This window comes from Lepidochelys olivacea, assembly GCF_965140295.1.
Source record: "Lepidochelys olivacea isolate rLepOli2 genome assembly, chromosome: 11".
Classification (NCBI taxonomy): Eukaryota; Metazoa; Chordata; order Testudines; family Cheloniidae; genus Lepidochelys; species Lepidochelys olivacea.
In genome coordinates, this window is record NC_140421.1 from 65,691,645 (window position 1) to 65,716,471 (window position 24,827).

General features: G+C 45.3%; 1 protein-coding gene across 1 annotated transcript in view; it reads left to right on the top strand.

Moving 5' to 3' along the window:
* Positions 1-1,688: 1,688 nt before the first annotated feature.
* CPS1 (carbamoyl-phosphate synthase 1) overlaps positions 1,689-24,827 on the top strand; it is a 129,860-nt gene continuing 106,721 nt past the window's right edge. Inside the window, exons 1-2 of the mRNA XM_084643769.1 lie at positions 1,689-1,976; positions 22,638-22,747. Of these exons, the coding sequence (XP_084499895.1) occupies positions 1,851-1,976; positions 22,638-22,747 (236 nt within the window). The 5' untranslated portion in view covers positions 1,689-1,850. The remainder of the gene's footprint in view (positions 1,977-22,637; positions 22,748-24,827) is intronic.

Genomic DNA, 24,827 nt, shown 5'->3' on the forward strand with positions numbered 1-24,827 from the left:
AGCCTTACCCCAGTGTCTTCCCCTCTCCTTAACTTGTATCAGGCACCCAGCTCTTCAAACTAGTTACTCGATGCACTGTAACTGAAGGAAATACTACCATACGGTACTTGCATTCTGTTCAGCTAAAGCTATTCCAATTGCATATGTATTGCTGAGAGAATGTGGGTACATACATAGGGCACTCAAATCCTTTGGCATAATATATCATAGAATATCAGGGTTGGAAGGGACCCCAGAAGGTCATCTAGTCCAACCCCCTGCTCGAAGCAGGACCAATTCCCAGTTAAATCATCCCAGCCAGGGCTTTATGAAGCCTGACCTTAAAAACCTCTAAGGAAGGAGATTCTACCACCTCCCTAGGTAACGCATTCCAGTGTTTCACCACCCTCTTAGTGAAAAAGTTTTTCCTAATATCCAATCTAAACCTCCCCCACTGCTATGCCTAAGTGCTGAGCTGAGCGCCCAGTTTTATGTGTCTACCTGCTACTTTGAGTGTTCAGTTAGGAGATCCAGGGATTCTATTTAAGGCATTCATGCTTTAAAACTGGGGCCACAGTTTTAAATCAGTATTGAGAATAATGTATGAAAACAAATGTATCTTTCTTCCTCAGTTTCTGGGTTCATTATACATTCCCTCCCCCCCCACTCCAATTCTGTCTAATGGGGAATGCCATTACATTTGGGGAACATACTGGAAGGAGTTGCAGGAAATACATGATGCTCACCAATGTTTGGCGAGAATTAGGAAACCGCATGGAGTCCATTTCAGCTGCTGACTTTGTGATCTTTGCTGATACATATTTGTATTGTTACTTGTAGTGCAGCAGCATCTAGGAGCCCCAGTCATAAACTAGGACGCTGTTGTTGTGCTAGGTGCTGTACAAGTATGGAACCAGAAGAAGGTCCTGGCCCAAAGAGCTTACAAGCTTTCCATTTCCCTACTTTCTTTTGCAATATGCTGGTAGCAACCACATTATTTTTTCCCCTTTTGTCCAATATGTGTAACCTGTCCCCAACATCACACACCAGAACTCTAGGAAACCTAATGGGTAGAAAATCTTTCTAAGATTACAGTCCTGGAGACTACTGGAAGAATAAATGCAGCTGTTCCTAATCTACTTGTTAAATAATATTCCAGAGTACTGCCTTAGTGTATCTGAGCTCTGTTTATTCACTGTATAAATTGGTTTAGAAGGATTAGATTTTTATTGGTGAATGTCTGTAAATGACAATTTCACAGTGCACATGCAAATTGTTGAAAAAAATATCTCCATTGATGATAATCTAAATTTACGGATAGGCAATGTAAGAAAAATGCTTGCTGAAGATTTATTAGAGTTTGATTTAAAGATATTTACTTTGTATATTTTTGTGTGATGTTGACCTCCCGCCCGCAATAATTTCATGCAAATGTTAAAATTTAATGTGATACAAATAGAGAAAATGCTTAAATAAACATTGGCAATATTACACACATAAAAATTGTATCAAGCCGATGTATCGGGAAGTTCTCTGGTTGCTTCCTGCAATTCTCTCAGTCCTCCAGTAGGGGCAGTTAGTATTCGATGTATGATGCAACCTAGTCAACATGACCACAGTTCATCTCTGTTGTAAGTGCTCTTCAGAGGAGGGGAGGGAAGAAGGCGGGGCCACACTGAGGACTTTTAATGCCAGAAAGCATGGGAAGGCAAAAGAGAGTGCTGTGCAGTCAATCCAACACGCTGGCTGCTCCTCTGTTTTTTTTACTGTAATTTGCAGAAGTACCTGATTGCCTGTATCTAAGTCTAAAAAAATACAAGTAGGATATATCTTTCTTTTTTTAACTTTAGTTACCAATCAATCTATTCAAGATGACAAGAATTTTGACTGCTTGCAAAGTGGTGAAGACTTTGAAAGGCGGATTTGAGTTTTGCAAAGTGACTGCTCATCATCACTGGCGTTTGTCAAGGTCCGGTACCAGATTTTTAAGTGTCAAGGTAATGATAACCAAGCTCTCGCTAGTATATGTTTAGTGTGCAAATAAACCGCTTGATGCAGATAAGTTGACTGACTTAAAACTGAGCCAAATTAGGCTTCTAAGCCTTACTCTGAGCCTGCTTGGCTACAGGGTTTTATTGTCTAGGACTCTGTAGTCAGAGCTGAAATTGTAGGGTGAATTGCACTGAAAGGTGAAAGTTCATTATTCCTGTTAAATATTATAGAGGTATTTTCTTTTCAAATACCTTAGATCTCCAGAGTGCTGATAGCGAAAGGAGCTGATCTTCTTGTTTTAATAGTAAAATACTTACATGCCTGTTAAACTGTGCTTAACTTTTAAGCATGTGATTATGCTTATTAAAAGGGGTTATACTGGGGTTTGGCCCTGAAACTCTTAATACATGGGAGATGCACAGTCCTGTGCCTCACACTGGAGCCCTTTATTTAAGTGGCTGAAATAGTATCAGTTTAGCTCCCAGTCTTCAACACAGAGGGCTGAAGTCACCAGCCGCTCCTTTCTCTGGCTTTACCAGTGTAACTCAGTTGAGTTCAGTGGAGTTATATTGGTGTAAAGCTAGTGCAGTGAGGCATTGGGCCCTGTGTGTAAATTCTGTAGCACTTGCAACAAAAGTTTCATCATCAGACAGACCCAGACTAGAACAGGCCTCTGCCTATGTAACCTGCCATGGGTACTGGAACAATTTTGATAGTGGGGTACTGAGAATTATTGAACCAAACTGTAAACCCTATATGTAATGGAACGTACATCAAACCAGGGGATGCTGCAGCACCCCCGGCACCCCTAGTTCCAGCACCTATGTAACCTGCTGCCACAGTACTATCAACAAGCATCAGAATCATAACTATGGGGAGTGTTATAGGAAAAGCTGTAGGGGAAGCCAATGGGTGTTATCTAACATAGTTAATTTCCACCATATGAGACTAATCATCATTGTCTCTATCCACTGAGGCCTCCAGTTTCCCTAGACACATTTGTAGGCCATTGAATTACAACAGAGAGCAGCTCTCTTAGCTCCCACCAGAGATCTGTTAATCTTACACCACAAATCATTGTAAAGATGAAGAAAACTGAAGGAGGAAAAAGGCATCTCTGCTTCTTGCATAGGAGCCAACTCGTGTTGGGTCCCATCTGACATCTAGGACTATGGGCTTTGAAAGAAAAAGAAGCATGAATTATGGAAGTTGGCAAATATGGTAACATTCTAAACTAGGATACTTGCATTGTTATTGGTTTATTTCTGGTGGAGCCTGCCATCTTGCTTCTTCCCTTTCCCAAGAATCTACTGTGGACATGAATTATCCCCATGTCTGCCCCTGACTTAAAATCCAGTGCAGAACCCTTCCTTCTGCAATGAAACCCAGGGCTGCTTCAGCCTCTGCTCAGGTCAGGAGAGCAGGAGATCTTCCTCTTGTGATGGCAACTGCAATCCTGCTTGGCAAATTAAACACCTGCCATCCTTACAGCTCTAGCCAACACAACCATTTGAAGAAGAGACATACTTAAATAAAAATCATGCATGTGGAACAAATGATATAGCTTTCCACACTGTAAATATGCAAGCCAGAGGCATTCAGTTCAATTCAATGAGACTTTATTGGCATGAGAGGCTAGAGTATGTTGAAGTGCTGAAAAAGCAAGACAGACCCTTCCAATGTGTATTAGAGGATCTGCTTGGGACAGGGTTCTGTGCTGGGGATCTGATCCCCGGTTTCCATTTGTCACCAGTGTTCATTCCTGACCTGGTGGCAGGTTGCTACAGATTGCAGTGTCATTTCTGCCATCTCTCGCCTTCTTCCCACGGTCACTGATTCAGCATTTGGCACAAATCTCCCTTTGTTTTTTACGTTTCACGGTAGTGAAGTATCTGGTGATACTAGTATCGCTAGGGTGATAGTCATATGCTGGGCTCTGGACCACTTTAGATTGTTGATGGATTTGATTTGGTTTTCCCAGTGACAAGTATATTGGCGTTTAATGTTCTGGTCTGGCATCTTGTACTTTTTTAAAGGACAGATCTATAGGGGGGTATGCACATATACTGTAACTCGTCAACGGGACTGCATAAGGACAAGGCCCGCATGGTCACTTTATAGGAGTCTGCTAGGTTGGGTGGCGCATCCAGTTAAAAAGGTTATGACACAGAAAACTGCCCAGCTGTTTTGGTCTTGTTTTAGTGTCCTCTGTGTGGTAGCTAACTCTAAGCTCATAAGGCTACAGAGTGATTTCCTAACACAATTAGCTCTTTGTCGATAATACATTCATCCCAAAATACACCTGTTCATCTACTGTATTATTTAGCGGTCTTTTTAATGGCAGCTTTTGGAATATTTAAGAAGGTGTGACCTTAAAGCCATTGAAGGTGATAAATGCAAGCGTAGCTATGTGTTGGCTGGTGGGTGGTTGATCAAGGGCAGTGTGGTAAGATTTACCATGTATAAAAAGAGCTGAGCATTTATACGTTTATAAGTGGGTTGTGACAGGCTGCTTGCTATCTTCATCATGACTCCTTCACTGCTAGACAATTGGCATCAGCAGCTTCTTTCCAAGGGTTTTCAGGCACGTGGCCTGCCCTATTGTATAATGGCATAAGGGGTGGGTGGGAGGCTGATGCAAGCAAATAACATGCATGTTCTTTTTGTTTTGCTCATTTATGTGTGGTTAATGCCTTCCAAATGTGTGCTCTGCCCAGGGAATGGTTAAACTTATGGAAGATGAATGTGGAAATAACATCTTCTGGCTTTATCTTCTTAATGAAGGTCACAGCAAAGATATGTAAACACACCGCTGGCTGGGCTATATGCAGGGGTGAACTTTGGAATTTTGGATCTAAAAACATGAGCTAAAAGGCCAGGTCCATTACCTTGAAGGCAGCAGCAGGCTCATAAACCTCTAGACACAATTTATCCACTAGCGGGGGACAAAGAGCCACATGATGTTTGCCTGGCTGTTATTACTCCTGGGGGAATTCTGCGCTATTGCGCACACACATAATTAATGTCCCCTGCAGATTTTTTTGTTCCCTGAAGAAAACAATTATATTCTGACAAGGAAGCAAAGGGAAACAGGAAGAGTGGTCATGCGCCTCCCCAGCAGCACAGGTGTATCATTTCAGGCACCTGGAGCAGCTGGCGGAGAGGTAAATCACTGCGGGGGGGGTGTGTGTGTGAGGCTCCTGCCCTGCGCCAGGCTCAGCTGCAAGCCCTGACTGGACTGGGGAGGACAGAACTTCCTCTTCTTCTGCAAGGAGCTGTCAAGCTGGGTCTGGGTCAGAACCACCACCAGAAACCTTCCTGGCTGAAGGAAGATCCACCCCCACCCCCCTGCTTCTAGCCTTCATTGCTCCTCAGCCACAGGAGGAGGGGTTACTGTATAGGGAGCTGTCCCCCCATCCATCCAACCCCCATGCATCTGAACCCCCCCATACCCAGACCCCGCTGCTGAGCTCACCCACCCTGCTGAGCCTCACCCTTGCATCTGGAATGCCCCACACCCAGAAACCCCACTGAGGTCTTCCCCTGACACTTGAACCCCCACTCAATGAGCCCCATCCCCCCTGCACCTGGACCACCCTGACAAGCCTCCTGCACCTGGACCCCCATCCCACTGAGCCCCAACCAGCTGCAACCCCCCCCCCCCCGCTGAGCCCCACCCACCTTCACCTGGAACCTTCTGCAGAGTCCCGTTGCTCCTGTGCATCCAGATCCCCCATTGACCTGCCTGCACCCATATTGCCCCACTCAGAACTCTCTCAACCCACACCTGGATCCCCCCACACTTGGTTCCTGCTGAGCCTGCCTGCCCACAGCTGGTGTGGCTGGCGTGGAGGGGCAAGGCCCTGAGGTGTTTATGGAGCAGACCCAGCCCTTGTGCTGTGTCAAGTGCATCTCACTGATGAGTCAGTGTCCTGGAGGTGGGGGGCTGCCGGGTGATCTTCCAGCTCCGTGAAGCCGGTGGCCTATGTGCCCCACTGCCATGTTGGACCCTCCACATATATTTACTGACAAATAAAATTTGCATTTTTCTGGCACAGAATTCCCTCAGGAGTACGTGATGTAGGACACTAGTAGACTAGGTCAAAAATTTTAATTCAAAATTTTTGGATGAAAAGTGACATTTGAGAAAACAGAAAAGGAGTACTTGTGGCACCTTAGAGACTAACCAATTTATTTGAGCATGAGCTTTCGTGAGCTACAGCTCACTTCATCGGATGCATACCGTGGAAACTGCAGCAGACTTTATATACACACAGAGAATATGAAACAATACCTCCTCCCACCCCACTGTCCTGGGGCACTGTCCTGGGGTGGGAGGAGGTATTGTTTCATATTCTCTGTGTGTATATAAAGTCTGCTGCAGTTTCCACGGTATGCATCCGATGAAGTGAGCTGTAGCTCACGAAAGCTCATGCTCAAATAAATTGGTTAGTCTCTAAGGTGCCACAAGTACTCCTTTTCTTTTTGTGAATACAGACTAACACGGCTGTTACTCTGAAACCTGTCTTTGAGAAAACAGAAATTCTCTCATAACATAGGTTCATATAGTTTTTTTTCAATAAACCCCCCCAAAAAACTTTGCTTGTTGTTTTTTTCACACCTCCCTCCCCTCAAATTTAGCAAAACTTTTGATGAAAATAACTTCAATTTTCTTAGGATTTTTTCACGGAAAATAAAATACATGTCCCTTGCAACACTAAGCACTAGTCTCAGGTGTTTGTACAGTGAAGAGCAGACCTGATTTTTTGCAGTTTTTTCTAGAAGTGGTGAATGTTTCAACTTCCAGGTTTGACTTTCATTATGGATCATTTGGCCACCACCTTCTTATTCAGCTCATATCTTTGCAGAAACTACCTTGCTAGCTTATATAGTTAGAGCTGAGCAAACAGTTTGCAATTAAACTTTTATCTTCTTCTCACAGATTATCAGGTGAGCAGATAGCAGATTCATTGTTCAAAATTATTTGATTGTTTCTTTAAATTTATTTTGGCAAATTACTTCTAACTCTACATTGATCAAGAACAGTTTTCTGCAAGTTGTTGGTATCCACCATTTGACTCATGCTGATCAAATATGAGAGGGTATTTCTGGTCTATGATAGATAAGTACATGAGAACTCTTAATACAAATGTAAAATCTGATCTTCGCAAAATCTTGTGCACTTAGAAATTTTCTTCTTGCAAACTTTAGTGACAGTAAAATTAAATGTCATCAATGTGTGAGAAAAGCAAACATGCTTGGGGCAGGGGGGAGAGGATGAATGTTGCCCAAGCAACTTTATTTAGAAACAGGGAATTTTAACAAATATTTTCTCAACACACTAAATTTGGAGAGTGAGAATCATCCTATATAAGCAGAATGAGATGGGAATGTTCAGTTATCCATCCAATCTTAGATCCGAATCGGATTGATTTTTTGCTAATACTCTAGGAGGCAAAGAATTCTCAAAGTATTTCTGATATCAGGTTGAAAACTAACAAAGACAAAGTAGTAGGTTTCCTGTGCTGGTTGCTGGTGGTGGGATGATGTATTAGGTAAGGACTTGTGTATGCATGAATAGTAGTCCACTTAGTGACACAAAGGGGTGAGGTAATATCTTTTGTTGAACCAACTTCTGTTGGTAAGAGACAAGCGTTTGAGCCACACAGAGCTCCTCTTCAGTCTGGAAAACTTACTCAGTGTCACAGCTAAATACAAGGGACAGATTGTTTTGCATAAGTGGTTAACACACATTTAAAAGAACTACTCAAGGTGAAGTGGCCCGTTAACACCCCTCCAGTGATGGGGGGGGAAAGAAGGGGGAGCTAGGAGCTGGGCAGTGGGGGTCAGGGCTGTCCCTACCCATATGCAAAGTACGCAGCTGCGTAGGGCACCAGGAAATTTGGGGCACCACATTTCCTGGTGCCCTACGCAACTGTATGCTGCTCCCGCCCCTGCTCCACCTCTTCCCAGCCTTGCCCCCACTCCACCCATTCCCCAAAGCCCCCGCACTGCTCCGCCCCTGCCCTGTCCCCAATCCCCTGAGGACTGCAACAGGGCCGGGCCTGCACTCACCGGCGGTGGGAAGTGCAGTGTCCCGGCCCCAGCCGGGGGTGGTTCCCCCTGCCCCCCAAGCCCAGCCCCTACCCTCCCGCACGGAAGTCTGGGCCTACCCCCAACCCCCACATGGAGGCCTGCCCCCCTCCCCATGGAGGGGCGGCGTAGGGCCCCAGAATAGCTAGGGATGGCCCTGGTGGGGTTGTTAGTGGGCAACAGACTGTTGTAATAAGCCATAAATCCACTGTCTTTATTAAGACCATGATTTTTAGTGCCAAGCAAAGTTATGAGTTTAAGCTCCCAGGCTTGTCTTTTGAAGGTATTGTGCGGGTTGCCTTTGAGGATGAGGACTGCGAGGTCAGCGATCATGTTCACCCACAAGTAATAGTGTTTTTGTCTTATCACCCAAGGGGGAACACTTTTCACACAGGCTATGTCTACACTGGAGACTTTCCAGCAGCACAGCTGTACCTATGGAGCCGTGCTGCTGTAAGATGGCTTGTGTAGCAAAGACGGGAGAGAGCTCTCCTGTCGACATGATTAAACCACCCCCAACGAGCGGTGGTCGCTACGGCGGCGGGAGAAGCTCTCCCACCAACACCACGCTTTGCACACTACCACTTATGCCGACAAGGCGTATGTCGCCCGGGGGTGTGTGTGTGTTTTTTTTCACCCCCCTGAGCGACAAAAATTTTGCTGACCTAAGTGGTAGACATGGCCTCGGTCTGAGTACATTTCCCAGCTCAGGTCTACACTACAGACCTGTATCGGTATAAGTACTGTCGGAGTGCGTGGCCGTCCCCCCCGTCACTCTCGGAGGGAGGCCACACCTCCTTACTCTCACGCACCTGCAACCTGTCGTCCTAGCTCTGGCAGACAGCAAACAAACACAGGCCTCATGGCCTAAGGTGCGGAGGCTGCCTCCCCAGGGGTGGGGTGACAGCGGGGGGTAGGGGACCCTAGGCCCACCCTACTTCACCAGGTCCCAGCCCAGAGCCCTAACCCTGTTCCGCCACTGGGTCAGCGGGGATCCGGCTGCAACACGCTCACCTGGCCTCAGGCAGCAACTCAGCCAGACTACCGTCGGCTGTCCCTGGGCTACTTCCTCCCCTCCCCTCGGGGTGTACCTGGATCCGGGGGTCGTCCTCCAGCTCTCCAGGATACACTGCCAGTGGCAGTCCCAGCAGCTCCTCGGTGTCTGGGGCGACGGACAGCTCTGGAAGGTCTGGGGCGACGGACAGCTCCGGAAGATCTGGCGAATCCTTGGGGCAGCAGACGTCCTCTTCGGCTTCCCATGCCGGGGCGGGTGGGAAGCATCCATCTTCCTGGGTGGCTCCAGCCCAAGTGAGCTGCAGGGCTCACCTTTTGCACTCCCGGTACTGTCCCTCTGCCTCCAGCATGGCAGGCATGGCCTTCCTGGCCCCACCCACCAGGGGGCAGTAGTCCCTCCCTGTCAATCTCGGAGAGAGGCCACGCCTCCTCACGACAGCTACCTTGCTCAGAGCTATGAAAAATCCACACCCCTAAGCAACGGTTATACTGATCTCACCCTTGTGTAGACAGCACTATGTTGACAGGAGAGCTTCTCCCATTGACATAGCTACCATCTCTCGGGGAGGTGGATTAGCTACGCTGACAGGAGAAGCTCTCCTGTTGGTGTAGGAACAGCAGCGTTTTAAGTGTAGACCTGTCCCCAGACCTGAAGAAGAGCTCAGTGTAGCTCGAAAACTTGTCTCTCTCACCAACAGAAGTTGGTCCAATAAAAGATAATACCTCACCCACCTTATCTCTCTAAAATCTGATGACTGACAGGCTACAATGCTGCATACAGTAGTCAACTTGTTTGAAAAATCTCACTGGCACCCTGGATTATTGGAGGTGGATGAACAGAAAAGAAAAGCAGATGAATTAGTTGCAGCTCATTTAGAGATGAGCTTGAAACAAAACTCCTGACCAGAATGCTGTTTCTCCTCAGCCTTCGGGGAACTTCAGATCTAGATCTGGATCCAGTATTTCCAGACCAAGTGCATCTCAGCTGTGTGGGAGGAAAGAAATTGGCTCCTACAATGGAGAAGAGTTTGGCTTCTGAGCTGATCAAAAAATGGGGCGAAAATTTGTTGTTTCCATTTTACTGTTCATTTAGTGACCCATTCTCATTTTCAATTAAATTTTTCATAATATATTTCTGACATTTTAATGGAATTTTTTTACCCAAATTTGTTCCCTCATTTTCAGTGAGTCAGTAAATGAGAATTTGCAACTGACTTCAGTAAAATTTCCATGAAAATTGGTTTGGAAAAATATTTTGGAAAATTCCACAAAAGTTGTACAATGTTAAGAACACCAACTGTCTTTTTGCAGTTAGCTTCATTTAAAAAAAAACCAACAACAATCATTTTCTGATCGGATAAAAATTGTGTGGAAAATTGTGACCTGGTCTGCTTGAATTAGGGAGATGAAGAAATAAGAGACAGTGTCACCAAGAGCATGCTGAGTCTGATACTGGACTGGCGTGTTTCCCAAGAGGAGTATGACACCCAGTAAAACACTAACATGGATAAGGAGTACTTGTGGCACCTTAGAGACTAACCAATTTATTTGAGCATGAGCTTTCGTGAGCTACAGCTCACTTCATCGGATGCATGTCCACGGTATGCATCCGATGAAGTGAGCTGTAGCTCACGAAAGCTCATGCTCAAATAAATTGGTTAGTCTCTAAGGTGCCACAAGTACTCCTTTTCTTTTTGCGAATATAGACTAACACGGCTGTTACTCTGAAACTAACATGGATGAACTAGGAAAGAAAGGATTTAAGATATAGGATAGCAGATGTGACGAGTTGGTAAAAATAAATAAAATAGAGTTGTCAACACTGAGTATTGATATTATGGTTAAGACAGCAGTTAGGCAATTGCTCTATGGATGCTGATGTTACTGTTGACACAAGTGCAGTAGACTTTAGGGAAAAAGAAGCAGGAACTGGAATACGTGCATGAAGCAAAACCATCATTCACTCATGTAGCACAGTGATACAGCATTGCAATCCAATACAGTCCATTGATTCTGCCATCGTGGTACATCGTGGACACTTTTACTGCATTAAAATTTTGCTCTTGCCCTTTGTCAGCTGGAATCCTGTTTGAACAGTCTCTCGTGTAAGATGTTCCTGTTTCTGCTCTGGCCAGGTAGACCAAGAGAGCAGCCTTTACAAAAATATTTTATATATATTTGGTTCTGTTGCTTCCATTCCTATCTTGAACAGGGCACATGCAAGAACACGGTTGTTCTTTCTTTTAATACCTTCTTTCTGAACTTTTTTTGAACCTCTGTGCTTGAGAGGGGCAGAAATGTGGGTATATTTTATTTGGAGATGGGCCTGAGACACCACAAAGATCTAGATAGCTTTAGGCCAAGGTTCTGGTTTAAGGCACAGTCAGGGATAGGGTTTGCATGCAGATTCATTGCACAAAACTTGTTTTTGTTGTATCTGAGCCCCACATAGAAAATAAGGACCAGTGGACCTATTAATGTGTAACAGTCTCTAGAGCAGCATCACAGCATGGAGTCTGGACTTTTATGGGAGTTAATAGAAAAATAGTGAAAAAATCATCCCATCGAACTTAATAGAGAATCAAATCCTGCCTGTAGAAGTCTATAAAATTGTTTTAAAAAACCCTGAAGAAATTGTATAATTCTCTATTAAATTGTATAGGTTTTGACTTGAATTATCCTAGAACTTTCTGGGTTTCATCCATATTAGATTTTATATAACTTTTGCATAATTGTACCCGACCTGTCCCCTCCCCTAAATACACCCAGCCAGAGCAAAGTCTGCTGAGTCGCTGGATTTGGGCCTGCATGAAGATTTTATGATTTAAGTAAATTTTTCTAGAAAGTGGCTGATGGAGAACATAGAAGAATGAGCTCCCAGGAAATGGGACCCACCCTGCTCCACCAACATATGTCAACCCTGAAAAGGAAGGGATGCCTCAGAGAGAAATTCAGTCTTCAGAGCAATTCACCCCTTACCTCTTCTACTGACCGGGGTGATGGCTGGCTTTGTCATGGGGATTCTGGTCAACTGGAAGCAGACTTGAGACCACTAGTTGATTTCACTTGGAAGAAGGGGGCCTCAGGGAATGTTTACTGTAACAGGGGAGTTAACATAATAGAGTTCACTCTAATGGAGTTTAATTGCATTTCAGAAACGAGCAGCGATACTGCAGCTCGTATCACGTAGTCCAAGTCCAATGCAGTTAAGTAGGGACGTAAAGAGTAATATAAGCCAGAAAGGCGTGTAACTAGAGAGACAAACGGGTAAGGAGAGGATTGGAAGATCTAAAAAAACAAACACAAAATAACCCACCAGGAGCAAGCTAAAAATATAATTAGAAGAGGAAAATAAATAAATCCAATGCTGGGTTTTGAGACTATTTCAGACAGCTATCAAAGGGCTGTGCAAAAATATTTGAGGCAGGCAGAAAGTAAAAGAGAAAATTGGTCCATAGAAATTGGAGAGAGGGATTGAGGAAACAGCAGATCAGTTAAGGAGTTGCTATACTTCTGTCTGCTCAGAGAAGGAGGAGGATGAGTGAAATGGAGATCCTATTTCCAGATGGGCTGGGGAGAAGTTAGTGCACAGATATACAAGAGAAGGAAAGGCACTTTTGTAATTAAGAGTGAACTGGGACTTTGGGGATCTGGGATCAATCCCCAGATTTGCTAAAAGTTTACTTAATCTCTTTGGTCAGTTCTCTTTTCTGTAAAATGAGGATAATACTTTCTTTTGTCCATCCTTTGTGTGTCTTGTCTACCTAGATTGTAAGCTCTTCTGGGCAGGGACTCTTACATGTATGTACAGCACCTCTTACAATGGGGCCCTGATCTTGGCTGGGACCTCTTGGTACCACTGTAACACAACTAATAATGAAATTCTTGTGACTAGAATAGAACAGTTATTGAAGTAGCTTCCAGCACAGGGATTACACATTGCTTTGACCCATGGAATTCAGATACAGAGCCAAAGTTCCCCAAGGCTCCAGGGGAGTTGGAGATTTGGAGTTCAGGACTATTATAGAGACAGGCCTAAGCTACAAATTTCCTATCCAGCTCTGAATCCAGAACTGAACGTCTCTACAGTTTAGGAGGTTTGTATCCAGTGTTCTGGTTTGTTTCTCTCTCTGTTTGAACAAAATCAGAGCTGGCCCAAATTGTCACCCTAAGGTCAGACTGAATCTGAATCTCTCTTGAGTTTTAAAACAAATTGAGTTCATTTTCGTGTTTTTTTTTTAAAATAAGAAATATTCCTCCTTCTCTGCTCTTTCTGATTTTTAGCCAGGAGCAAATATAAATATCTGGCTTGGCTGAAATCAGGAGTACTGGAAATTGCAAAGGAGGGGCTGATTATGTGTAATTTTCAGTTGGATTTCTAGACCAAAATTGCTTAGAGTTTGCTTCAAGAGGCCTTTCTGCCTCTGCGGGGAGACTCCAAGCTTGCTATAAGTCTATTTGATCTTGAGGAAGAGGCTGCATTACACTTTCAGCACCAGGAATCTGCTGCTGAAGAAATTTAGGCACTGCTACACCCGTGGCATTTTCTGCCCATCTGGCCAGTTGACTGCTCCATGAGAAGACAAGGGTGTATCCTGGAACAATCGTGGTCTGTCCTTAATAAATGCTTCCTGCTTCAGAAAACTGCTTCTAAATAGAGAGAAACAAACGGGCTCCCACACAGCTCAAGTTCCAGCGTGGTTTCCTTTGTTTACCAGTGACCACGTACTATCTGGAACTCTACAGCACATCTAGTGGCTGAATAGCAGACTGCAAGTAAACATAGCATTACAAAGACAATTGAAGAAAGTGTGGGAGCCAGTGTAACCCACACACCTCCTGGTGTGGTATTCTGTCCCATTTAGTGACACTGAGCCTACTTAGAGAGAGAGATTAATGAGTGTGCTCTACAGCCTTAGCTAAGAGCCATATGGCTTTTAGCTCATGCAGTAGAGGCTCATGTATTTAGCTGCAGAGGTCCCAGGCTCGATCTCGCCCACTGACGACCGGAGGCTGTCGGCGTTATACTGGCTGTAGCAAGAGTATATTGAAGCGGGGAGAAATAAATCCTGGAAGTAAATGAGGGGTTACCCTGCCTAGCAAGCCTAAATAGTGGAGAAATGCTTATTGGTTCATTTTGCTAAGCGATTTGAAGCAGGAAAAAAAAAAAAACCTTAAGAGAAACCTGGAATTATGAAAAATTCTAATAAAGTAGAAAGGATTATGGCAGGTGCATTAACGTTAATTCTGGGATAGTGATATTACAGGTCTCAGAAACATTCTCTAGACTACAAATGGAATGCTGCTAGAATAGGGAATGTGGCTAAAAGAAGCTTTTTAAGTCCATGCACTGCATGGCAAATACATATCAGTTGAGGAAAATGGTTTTCCTTTACTACACATTTATGCAGTGCCTAGTGCAATGGCGTCCTGATGTAGTTGAAGCTTCTACGTGCTATTGCAAGTATCCAGGAAATCTAACAATAATAATTTACATGTTAATCCTGAAAGGTGTTAAAGTGCTTCACAAACTGTATTCAGGCAGCACTGTTAAACTGCGGTCACTGCTGGGATTAGCCAGACAGCAGCCAATACACTTCCCAGTTGTGGCAGGAGATGAAATTTTAGTGCAGGCTACCAAGGAAAACTCCTCTTCTGAAAAATGCCAGAGTTCATACAGAGTAGGATGGAACTAGGGTTGAAACCTTTCTAATGGCTGGTAGCCAGACCCCTGAGGCCTCACCCTTTCTCTGCCTCTCCCCTCCCCAACCCCGATTAAAAAAAAAACCAACAACGGACATCAGGTCTTGTCAAATGGCATCAGGACACACAAGACAAAACCTGGACTATCCAGGTGGAAACTGGATGGGTGACAACCCTAAAAGGAACTCAGTTTTTAAGTGGAAATCTCCTCTACAGTAAAAACTGATAGGCCCAAGGGGCCTTTTTGTGGTCTGTAAGGGTACATCTACACAGCAAAAAATAAAAAAAAAACCCACAGCCGTAAGTCTGAGTCTGGGTCGGCTGACTTGGGCTTACACCATGGCATTAAAAATAGCAGCATAGGTATTCCTGCCTGGGCTGGAGCCTAGGCTCTCGTAAGTGGGGAGGGCCTCAGAGCTGGGCTCTAGCCCAGGCCAGAATATCTACACTGCTATTCTTATCCCTGTAGCACTAGCCCTGCGTGCCCGAGTCAGTTGACGCAGGCTCCGAGACTTGCCAGCATGGGTGTTTTTTGCTGGGTAGATGTAGCCTCAATCACATTTCCTATTAAATAAAAGTAGGCTAGCAGCTCAGGGATGTGCTAATGCCCACACTAGAAATGTGAGTAAGAGTAGTTGTTCCAAGGATGCTGACTAAACAAACAAGGCTCTTAGATGATGATAGACCAAGGAGAGGGAAATATCCCCACATCTCACCCTAGCTCTAGGCATGCATGCATGCATGCAGGGGATAGTTCACCAGTGCTGCAAAGGGCCTGTACAAAGTCCATTGTACTCCTTAAATCTCTGCATAGGACTGTGTGGGTGTCTGTAGGTAGAATGGTTTACAATGGTTGTGTAGGGATGTCTGAGAGCCAGCTGTGTGCTGCAGAAAAGACTTCTGGGCTGGTCTTGTGTCTGCTGGAGCAGAAGCCTGTTATGGGGACAGGCCCACGGGGTGGTGGTGCACATTTACAAATGGTACAGAGGGCTAGAGGTTACAGCAGTAGCCCCTATCCCAGGTTGTTTTGAGGGCTAGGTCTTAACTCCCTAAACCACTCTACCTGCATAGAGCTGGCTTTATGTAGGTTGCATGCATTATCCTCTAAGAGAACAACATCTTCTGAGGCCAAGAGTTCTAAGGTTGGGCTCCTAAGTTGATATTCAGGGTTGGAGTTTTCAACAGCACCTAGGACAGGGGTGGGCAAACTCTTTGCCCCTAGGGCCACATCTGGGTGTGGAAATTGTATGCAGGGCCCTGAATGTAGGGCTGGGGCAGGGGATTGGGGTGCGGGAAGGAGTGCGGGGTGTGGAAGGGGGTGCAGTATGCAGGAAGGAGCTCAGGACAAGGAGTTGGGGCAGAGGAGGGGTGCAGGGTGTATGAGGGGGCTCAAGGCAGGAGGTTGGGCTGCAGGAGGGTTGTGGAGTGCAGGAGGGGGCTCAGAGCTGGGGTTCAGGGTGCAGGAGGGGTGTGGCATGCAGGCAGGGGGCTCAGGGCAGGGAACTGGGGTGCGGTAGGGGGCTCAGGGCAGGGGGCTGGGATGTGGGGGCAGGAGGGGGTTCGGGGTGTGGGCTCCAGCCTGGCGCTGCTTACCTGGAGCAGCTCGGGATGGCAGCGGTGCACATCGGGGTCAGGGCAGGTTCTCTGCCTGCCCTGACCCCGCGCCACTTCCGGAAGCGGCCGGCACCATGTTCCTGAGGCCCCTGGGGGGGGCGGGCAGGGAGAGGGGGCAGAGGGCTCTGCAGGCTGCCCTCGCCTGCAGGCACTGCCCCCAGCAGCTCCCATTGGCCAGGAACGGGGAACCATGGCCAATGGGAGCTTTGGGTGTGGAACCCACAGGTGAGGGCAGCGCGCGGAGCCCTCTGCTTCCCCCTCCCCCAGGGGCCGCAGGGACGTGGTGCCGGCTGCTTCCAGCAGTGGCACGGGGAGCTCAGCGCCATGTGGGGGGCAATCCTGCTGGCCGGATCCAAAGCCCTGAGGGGCCGGATCTGGCCCACAGGCTGTAGTTTGCCCACCCCGGACCTAGGAGCACAAGTCCCATGGAAAATCTAACCCCATAGCCCCCAGATGAGTGCCTTGATTTTCAAAGGTTCTGGGCAACCGGCAACTTCTATTGAAATCACCTTTCATTTTCAAATGCCACTTGTGGTCCATGTGCTGCAGACCCTTTTTATTTTAGTGGCTGTAGAAGGTCTCTCTGAGGAAGAAAGTTCTTCTATAGGCAACGGAGCATACAGGCCCTCTGCGGAAGGAACCACTACTTTGGAATGAGAAGTTCATCGGACTGATCAGCACTGTGAGATTTGGAAATCGATCAAGCTATATTTCATTAAGTAATAGTTGAGGCTGGAATTGTCAGAGGGGCCCTAGGGAGTTAGCCACACAGCTGCTATTGAATTTTAGTGGGAGTTGGGCGACCTTGTATATCTCTACCCATGGATACAGACGCCTAGGGGTATGTCGGGGGGGGGCATGTCTTTAGCACCTCCCCATAAAAAAAATAGGGATTGCATTCATAAATAAACGAAATACTGAGTTTGGAACAGACACTCATTTATCTCACTTGATTAAGCATGGACAAATTTAGTCATGGTACAAAACTATTCATTAATGTTATATTGAACAGCTAAATGTTTTTATTAATTTTCACCTTTAGTCCCCACAAATTAAATAAAAAAAAAAAAGGCCCGGGCAGTCTGGGTTCTTCCATAGAGAGGAGAACCGTACTAATTTGCCCAGGTGACTGGGAGACCCCTTGAAAATGACTGAATGTTGCACAGTAGTAAGTGAATGGAAAAGAGAAAGGAAGACGCAAAGATAGTACTTCAAATGTATTTGAATTCAGTTACTTGTCAAATGTAGTTTTTACAATGTCTTGTCATATACTAATAAATTAACTGCAGTGTATTTATAACAGCAATGAAGTTCTTAATATGTGACATTTTGGATGAATGTTTGCTGTGATTGTTCAGTGCTATAAATGAAATTCCTCCTGTCCTGAGTGTTCATCTAATGTGCCACAAATGGAAAGTAGTTTCTCCATCCCCTTCTGCAGCAAAGTGATGGTGGCGTTTTCTTTTTAACAACAAAATGCAAGGGATCACCCTCTAAGATATGCAGAAAGCTGCTTCCAGCAGCGACAAGCTTAGCACAGCTCCTCCAGCCTTGGCCAGTGGAGTTTCCATATTGGCTCACAAGACTACTGCTACTGCTTTTGAACCAGCCCTATTTGGGTCCTAGCTGTGGTATTTTGTCAGGACTGCATGCAGAGTTCGGCTGCCAGATGGGGACTGCTAATTTGTTAAATCAGCTCTAGGGAAAGGCGTAGTGTGTAGTCATTAATGCTCAGAACGAGGAATCATTTGCAGGACTATTCCCAGTGCTCCCACTGACTCATATGACTGTGGGCACCTCAAATAACCTCTCTGCCCTAGTTTGCTCAGCTGTAAAATAGATCATAATTCCACAAAGCATTAAAAAGCTAACCTTCGCTATCTGTTACTGCACACTTACCACAGAGATCTATTTGAAGTAAAGGAGAAAATTGAAATAGTGTCAGATACCATCGATAAGAAATGCTGGCTTTTTAATGGGGATGGCTGTACTTATCTTCCGTGCAAGGGTGTTGTGGCTTAATTAATGTCATAAAGAGTTTTGAAATCCTCCTATGAGCAGTGGTTGTAATTACAAAATGAAAGTGTTAGGTCACCAGTCCATAGCCACAGCAGTCTCTCTGGGCATAATTCCTACCTATGAAAATTAGCTCGTCTAAGTGGGAGTGCAGTCACTGACTTTCATGGGCTGGGAGTGGAATACAAATGTGATGGTATAGTTACAGAAACTCTAGTACAAAGTGTCTTGATAACTTATGTGCCCCTCCACTAAAACTGAGGATGGAGTGGAGGTCAAGGATAATCTAGGCATGGCCCAATATCTAAACAAATACTTTGCCTCAGTCTTTAATAAGACTAAAGAGGATCTTAGGGATAATGGTAGCATGATAAATGGGAATGAGGATATGGAGGTAGACATCACCATATCTGAGGTAGAAGCGAAACTCAAACAGCTTAATGGGGCTAAATCGGGGGGCCCAGATAATCTTCATCCAAGAATATTAAAAGAATTGGCACAAGAAATTGCAAGCCCATTAGCAAGAATTTTTAATGAATCTGTAAATTCAGGGGTTGTACCATATGATTGGAGAATTGCTAACATAGTTCCTATTTTTAAGAAAGGGAAAAAAAGTGATCCAAGTAATTATAGGCCTGTTAGTTTGACATCTGTAGTATGCAAGGTCTTGGAAAAAATTTTGAAGGAGAAGGTAGTTAAGGACATTGAAGTCAATGGTAAATGGGACAAAATACAACATGGTTTTACAAAAGGTAGATCGTGCCAAACCAACCTGATTTCCTTTTTTGAGAGAGTAACAGATTTTTTAGATAAAGGAAACGCAGTGGATCTAATTTATTTAGATTTTAGTAAGGCGTTTGATACTGTGCCACATGGGGAATTATTAGTTAAATTGGATAAGATGGGCATCAATAGGAAAATTGAAAGGTGGATAGGGAATTGGTTAAAGGGGAGACTACAACGGGTTCTACTGAAAGGTGAACTGTCAAGTTGGAGGGAGGTTACCAGTGGAGTTCCTCAAGGATCAGTTTTGGGACCAATCTTATTTAATCTTTTTATTACTGACCTGGGCACAAAAAGTGGGAGTGTGCTAATAAAGTTTGCAGATGATACAAAGCTGGGAGGTATTGCTAATTTAGAGAAGGACAGGGATACCCTACAGGAGGATCTGGATGACCTTGTAAACTGGAGTAATAGGAATAGGATGAAATTTAATAGTGAGAAGTGTAAGGTCATGCATTTAGGGATTAATAACAAGAATTTTAGTTATAAGCTAGGGACGCATCAACTAGAAGTAACGGAGGAGGAAAAGGACCTTGGAGTATTGGTTGATCATAGGTTGACTATGAGCTGCCAATGTGATATGGCTGTGAAAAAAGCTAATGTCGTCTTGGGATGCATCAGGAGAGGTATTTCCAGTAGGGATAAGGAGGTTTTAGTACCGTTATATAAGGCACTGGTGAGACCTCACCTGGAATACTGTGTGCAGTTCTGGTCTCCCATGTTTAAGAAGGATGAATTCAAACTGGAACAGGTACAGAGAAGGGCTACTAGGATGATCCGAGGAATGGAAAATTTGTCTTATGAAAGGAGACTCAGGGAGCTTGGCTTGTTTAGCCTAACTAAAAGAAGGTTGAGGGGAGATATGATTGCTCTCTATAAATATATCAGAGGGATAAATACCAGAGAGGGAGAGGAATTATTTAAACTCAATACCAATGTGGACACAAGAACAAATGGATATAAACTGGCCACTAGGAAATTTAGATTAGAAATTAGACGAAGGTTTCTAACCATCAGAGGAGTGAAGTTTTGGAATAGCCTTCCGAGGGAAGTAGTGGGGGCAGAAGATCTATCTTGCTTTAAGATTAAACTCGATAAGTTTATGGAGGAGATGGTATGATGGGATAACATGGTTTTGGTAATTAAATATTCATGGTAAATAGGCCCAATGGCCTGTGATGGGTTTTTAGATGGGGTAAGATCCAAGTTACCCGGGAAAGAATTTTCTGTAGTATCTGGCTGATGAATCTTGCCCATATGCTCAGGGTTTAGCTGATCGCCATATTTGGGGTCGGGAAGGAATTTTCCTCCAGGGCAGATTGGAAGGCCCTGGAGGTTTTTCGCCTTCCTCTGTAGCATGGGGCACGGGTCACTTGCTGGAGGATTCTCTGCTCCTTGAGGTCTTCAAACTACAATTTGGGGACTTCAATAGCACAGATATAGGTGTGAGGTCTTTTTTAGGTGTGGTGGGTGAAATTCTGTGGCCTGCGTTGTGCAGGAGGTCGGACTAGATGATCATAATGGTCCCTTCTGACCTAAATATCTATGAATCTATGAAACACTTCTGAGGGAAGAAGGCATGCAAACTGCAGTAATCAGAGACGACACGCCCACAATACCATACCTAGCCATCTCATTCCTGTTCAGCGCGGCAGGCATAAGCTGTAGAAACCATGAATGTGCTCTGGATGGATGTTTTTTACCTTGCTGTATCAAGTAATTTTAAAACAAGGCAAAGTACCTATGATGACAAGAACGTTTCTTTGAAAGTGATGGACAAGTGACAGAAACACTTAGTATCAATGCTACTCTAGCAAAACGGTCACGGCAGTTATAGTTTATATCATAGTTATCCCAGAGGCCTGCAGTGGGGTCAGCTGCCTTCAGAGTGCCACCTTGTGGCCAGAGGTACCTCGGCTGTACCCTACCTCATTTTCCCCCTTCTTGTACTCCATGCAGTGCAAAGGAAATTAAACATCCCCTACTTGGTGTCCAGTTTACTCAGTCCTCCAGTCCACTGGTCCTGCAGGCCCCAATCTCAGTTCAGTGTCTTTCTCCTGATAATCTGAAATACTACAGTCTTCCAAAATGGATCCCAAACTCACGCAGTCCTCATGTCCGTTTCAGCGGGGCACAACCCGCTCCTGTCTTTCTGCTTCCTGACACCTCCCACCTAGAATTTGTCCTTCCCCACTGGTGCCTTTCCCCCAGCTGAGTCAGGGCCATGCAGGAGCTTTCTTAGGCCAGGGCTATAGTAAAAAGTTAGGTCAATCCAGCTACATCACTCGGGGTATGAAAAATTCACCCCTGCAAGTGACGTTATTAAGCCGAACTGACCCCTGGGGTAGACCGTGGAAGGTCAATGGAAGAATGTCTGTTGACTTAGCTACTGGCTCTCAAGGAGGTGTTTTTACAACAGGGACGGGAGAACCCCTCCCATCACAGGAGCAAGTGTCTGTGCTGCATGGCAGCACGCTACAGCATTTTGAGGGAAGACATAACCTTGAGGGAAGACATAACTCTCTGCTGGTATAGCCAGAGATTCATAGCTTCCCCCCCGCAGCTTACTGGAATCACCTGATTCCTCTCAGGGTTGGCTAGCCCCAGCCTTCTAGCCATTAAGGGGCGAGCCACCCTGTTGCAAGGCCTCAGTGATGCATGGGACCTATTGTGGTAAGCACTCCCTAAGACAACCACTAACTCATTGAGGTTAGGAAGAAGCTCTCCCTGGGGACATGTTATTCCATAAATATCTGCTGTGGGGTCTCTTGCATCTTCCTCTGAAACATCTGCGGCTGGCCACTGTCTGAGGCAGGATGCTGGACTAGATGGACCAAGGTGTGATCCAGTCTGGCAATTCCTATGCACTAAAAGCTGGACCTGTGAGGCATTTAGCACTGTGACCCAAATCCCGCAAACCACTTAGGCACATGCTTAATTTTAAGCAGATGAGTTATCCCATTGAAGTTCAAGTTAAGCAGGTGCTTACGTACTTTGTTGGATTGGGGCCAGCATGCTCATTATCTTGTCAGATTGACCCCTGAACAAACATGTAGTAAAACAATGACTTGCCTAAAGAGTTTATAACCTCGGTTAATTACAAGATACAGAAGGAGGATGAAATGAACAAACAGTCTGGGTAGGCGGGGGCAAAATGGTCCAACAAGCATGTTTATGTCTAGCCTAGCTCTGTACTCAGTTTAACTTGTCTCCCACTTAGCTGTTCCCAACTGACTGTGCTCTGTAAGAATCATGGCAGAAGGAGGCATCTTGAGGGGGCTAAGGTAGTAGACAATTTCTTGGGGATGAGGGAATTTGTGCTTTGCATCACAAGTGCCGTGTACCTTGGATGTTTTCCTACTAACCTCAAGTCTTTTCCCAACTTTGGGGGGTGCTCATTTAAAATACAGATCTGAGTGTCATCATGTAACTTGTTCCTCTAGGCACAGACGGCAAACTTGGTGCTAGATGATGGAACGAAGATGAAGGGCTATTCCTTTGGCCATCCATCGTCCACAGCTGGTGAAGTTGTCTTCAACACTGGTCTTGCTGGGTAAGGCAAACACAAAGGATACATAAGTAGGGATGCTTTTTGTAATGCAGCACTAAGCTGTGGAAAAAAGATAAACAGCTGCCTGTTCATTATTATTATTTATTATTAAATTAATAATAATGCATTATTTGTATTACCATAACGTGAAGGAGCCCTTGTCATGGACCAGGACCCCATTGTGCTAGGTGCTGCACAATACAGAACCAAAAGACAGTCCCCTACTCCAAAGAATTTGCCATCTAAGTATAAGACAATAGACAACAGATGGCTATAGACAGACTAACTGTACAAAGAAACAATGAGACAATATTGATCAGCATGACAAGCAGTGGTCAGTAGCCTAACTGTGGTCAAGTTTTTTGTGTGCATCATGGCAAAGGAGATTTTGAGAAGGGATTTGAAGGTGGAAAAAAATGTAGTTTTGTGGATATTTCTGGGGAGCTTCTCCCAAATGTGATAGGCAGCATCATGGTAGAAAGCATAAAGGTTCAGTGTAGAATTCAGGGTAGAATTAGTGGGGGAAGCAAAAGTGGATGGGAATCTGGGAGGCAGTGACCATGAGTTGGTTGAGTTCAGGATCCTGACGCAGGGAACAAAGGTAAGCAGCAGGATACGGACCCTGGACTTCAGGAAAGCAGACTTCGACTCCCTCAGGGAACGGATGGCCAGGATCCCCTGGGGGACTAACTTGAAGGGGAAAGGAGTCCAGGAGAGCTGGCTGTATTTCAAGGAATCCCTGTTGAGGTTACAGGGACAAACCATCCCGATGAGTCGAAAGAATAGTAAATATGGCAGGCGACCAACTTGGCTTAATGGTGAAATCCTAGCGGATCTTAAACATAAAAAAGAAGCTTACAAGAAGTGGAAGGTTGGACATATGACCAGGGAAGAGTATAAAAATATTGCTCGGGCATGTAGGAATGTTATCAGGAGGGCCAAATCGCACCTGGAGCTGCAGCTAGCCAGAGATGTCAAGAGTAACAAGAAGGGTTTCTTCAGGTATGTTGGCAACAAGAAGAAAGCCAAGGAATGTGTGGGCCCCTTACTGAATGAGGGAGGCAACCTAGTGACAGAGGATGTGGAAAAAGCTAATGTACTCAATGCTTTTTTTGCCTCTGTTTTCACTAACAAGGTCAGCTCCCAGACTGCTGCGCTGGGCATCACAAAATGGGGAAGAGATGGCCAGCCCTCTGTGGAGATAGAGGCGGTTAGGGACTATTTAGAAAAGCTGGACGTGCACAAGTCCATGGGGCCGGACGAGTTGCATCCGAGAGTGCTGAAGGAATTGGCGGCTGTGATTGCAGAGCCACTGGCCATTATCTTTGAAAACTCGTGGCGAACCGGGGAAGTCCCGGATGACTGGAAAAAGGCTAATGTAGTGCCAATCTTTAAAAAAGGGAAGAAGGAAGATCCTGGGAACTACAGGCCAGTCAGCCTCACCTCAGTCCCTGGAAAAATCATGGAGCAGGTCCTCAAAGAATCAATCCTGAAGCACTTGCATGAGAGGAAAGTGATCAGGAACAGCCAGCATGGATTCACCAAGGGAAAGTCATGCCTGACTAATCTAATCGCCTTTTATGATGAGATTACTGGTTCTGTGGATGAAGGGAAAGCAGTGGATGTATTGTTTCTTGACTTTAGCAAAGCTTTTGACACGGTCTCCCATAGTATTCTTGTCAGCAAGTTAAGGAAGTATGGGCTGGATGAATGCACTATAAGGTGGGTAGAAAGCTGGCTAAATTGTCGGGCTCAACGGGTAGTGATCAATGGCTCCATGTCTAGTTGGCAGCCGGTATCAAGTGGAGTGCCCCAAGGGTCGGTCCTGGGGCCGGTTTTATTCAATATCTTCATAAATGATCTGGAGGATGGTGTGGATTGCACTCTCAGCAAATTTGCGGATGATACTAAACTGGGAGGAGTGGTAGATACGCTGGAGGGGAGGGATAGGATACAGAAGGACCTAGACCAATTGGAAGATTGGGCCAAAAGGAATCTGATGAGGTTCAATAAGGATAAGTGCAGGGTCCTGCACTTAGGACGGAAGAACCCAATGCACAGCTACAGACTAGGGACCGAATGG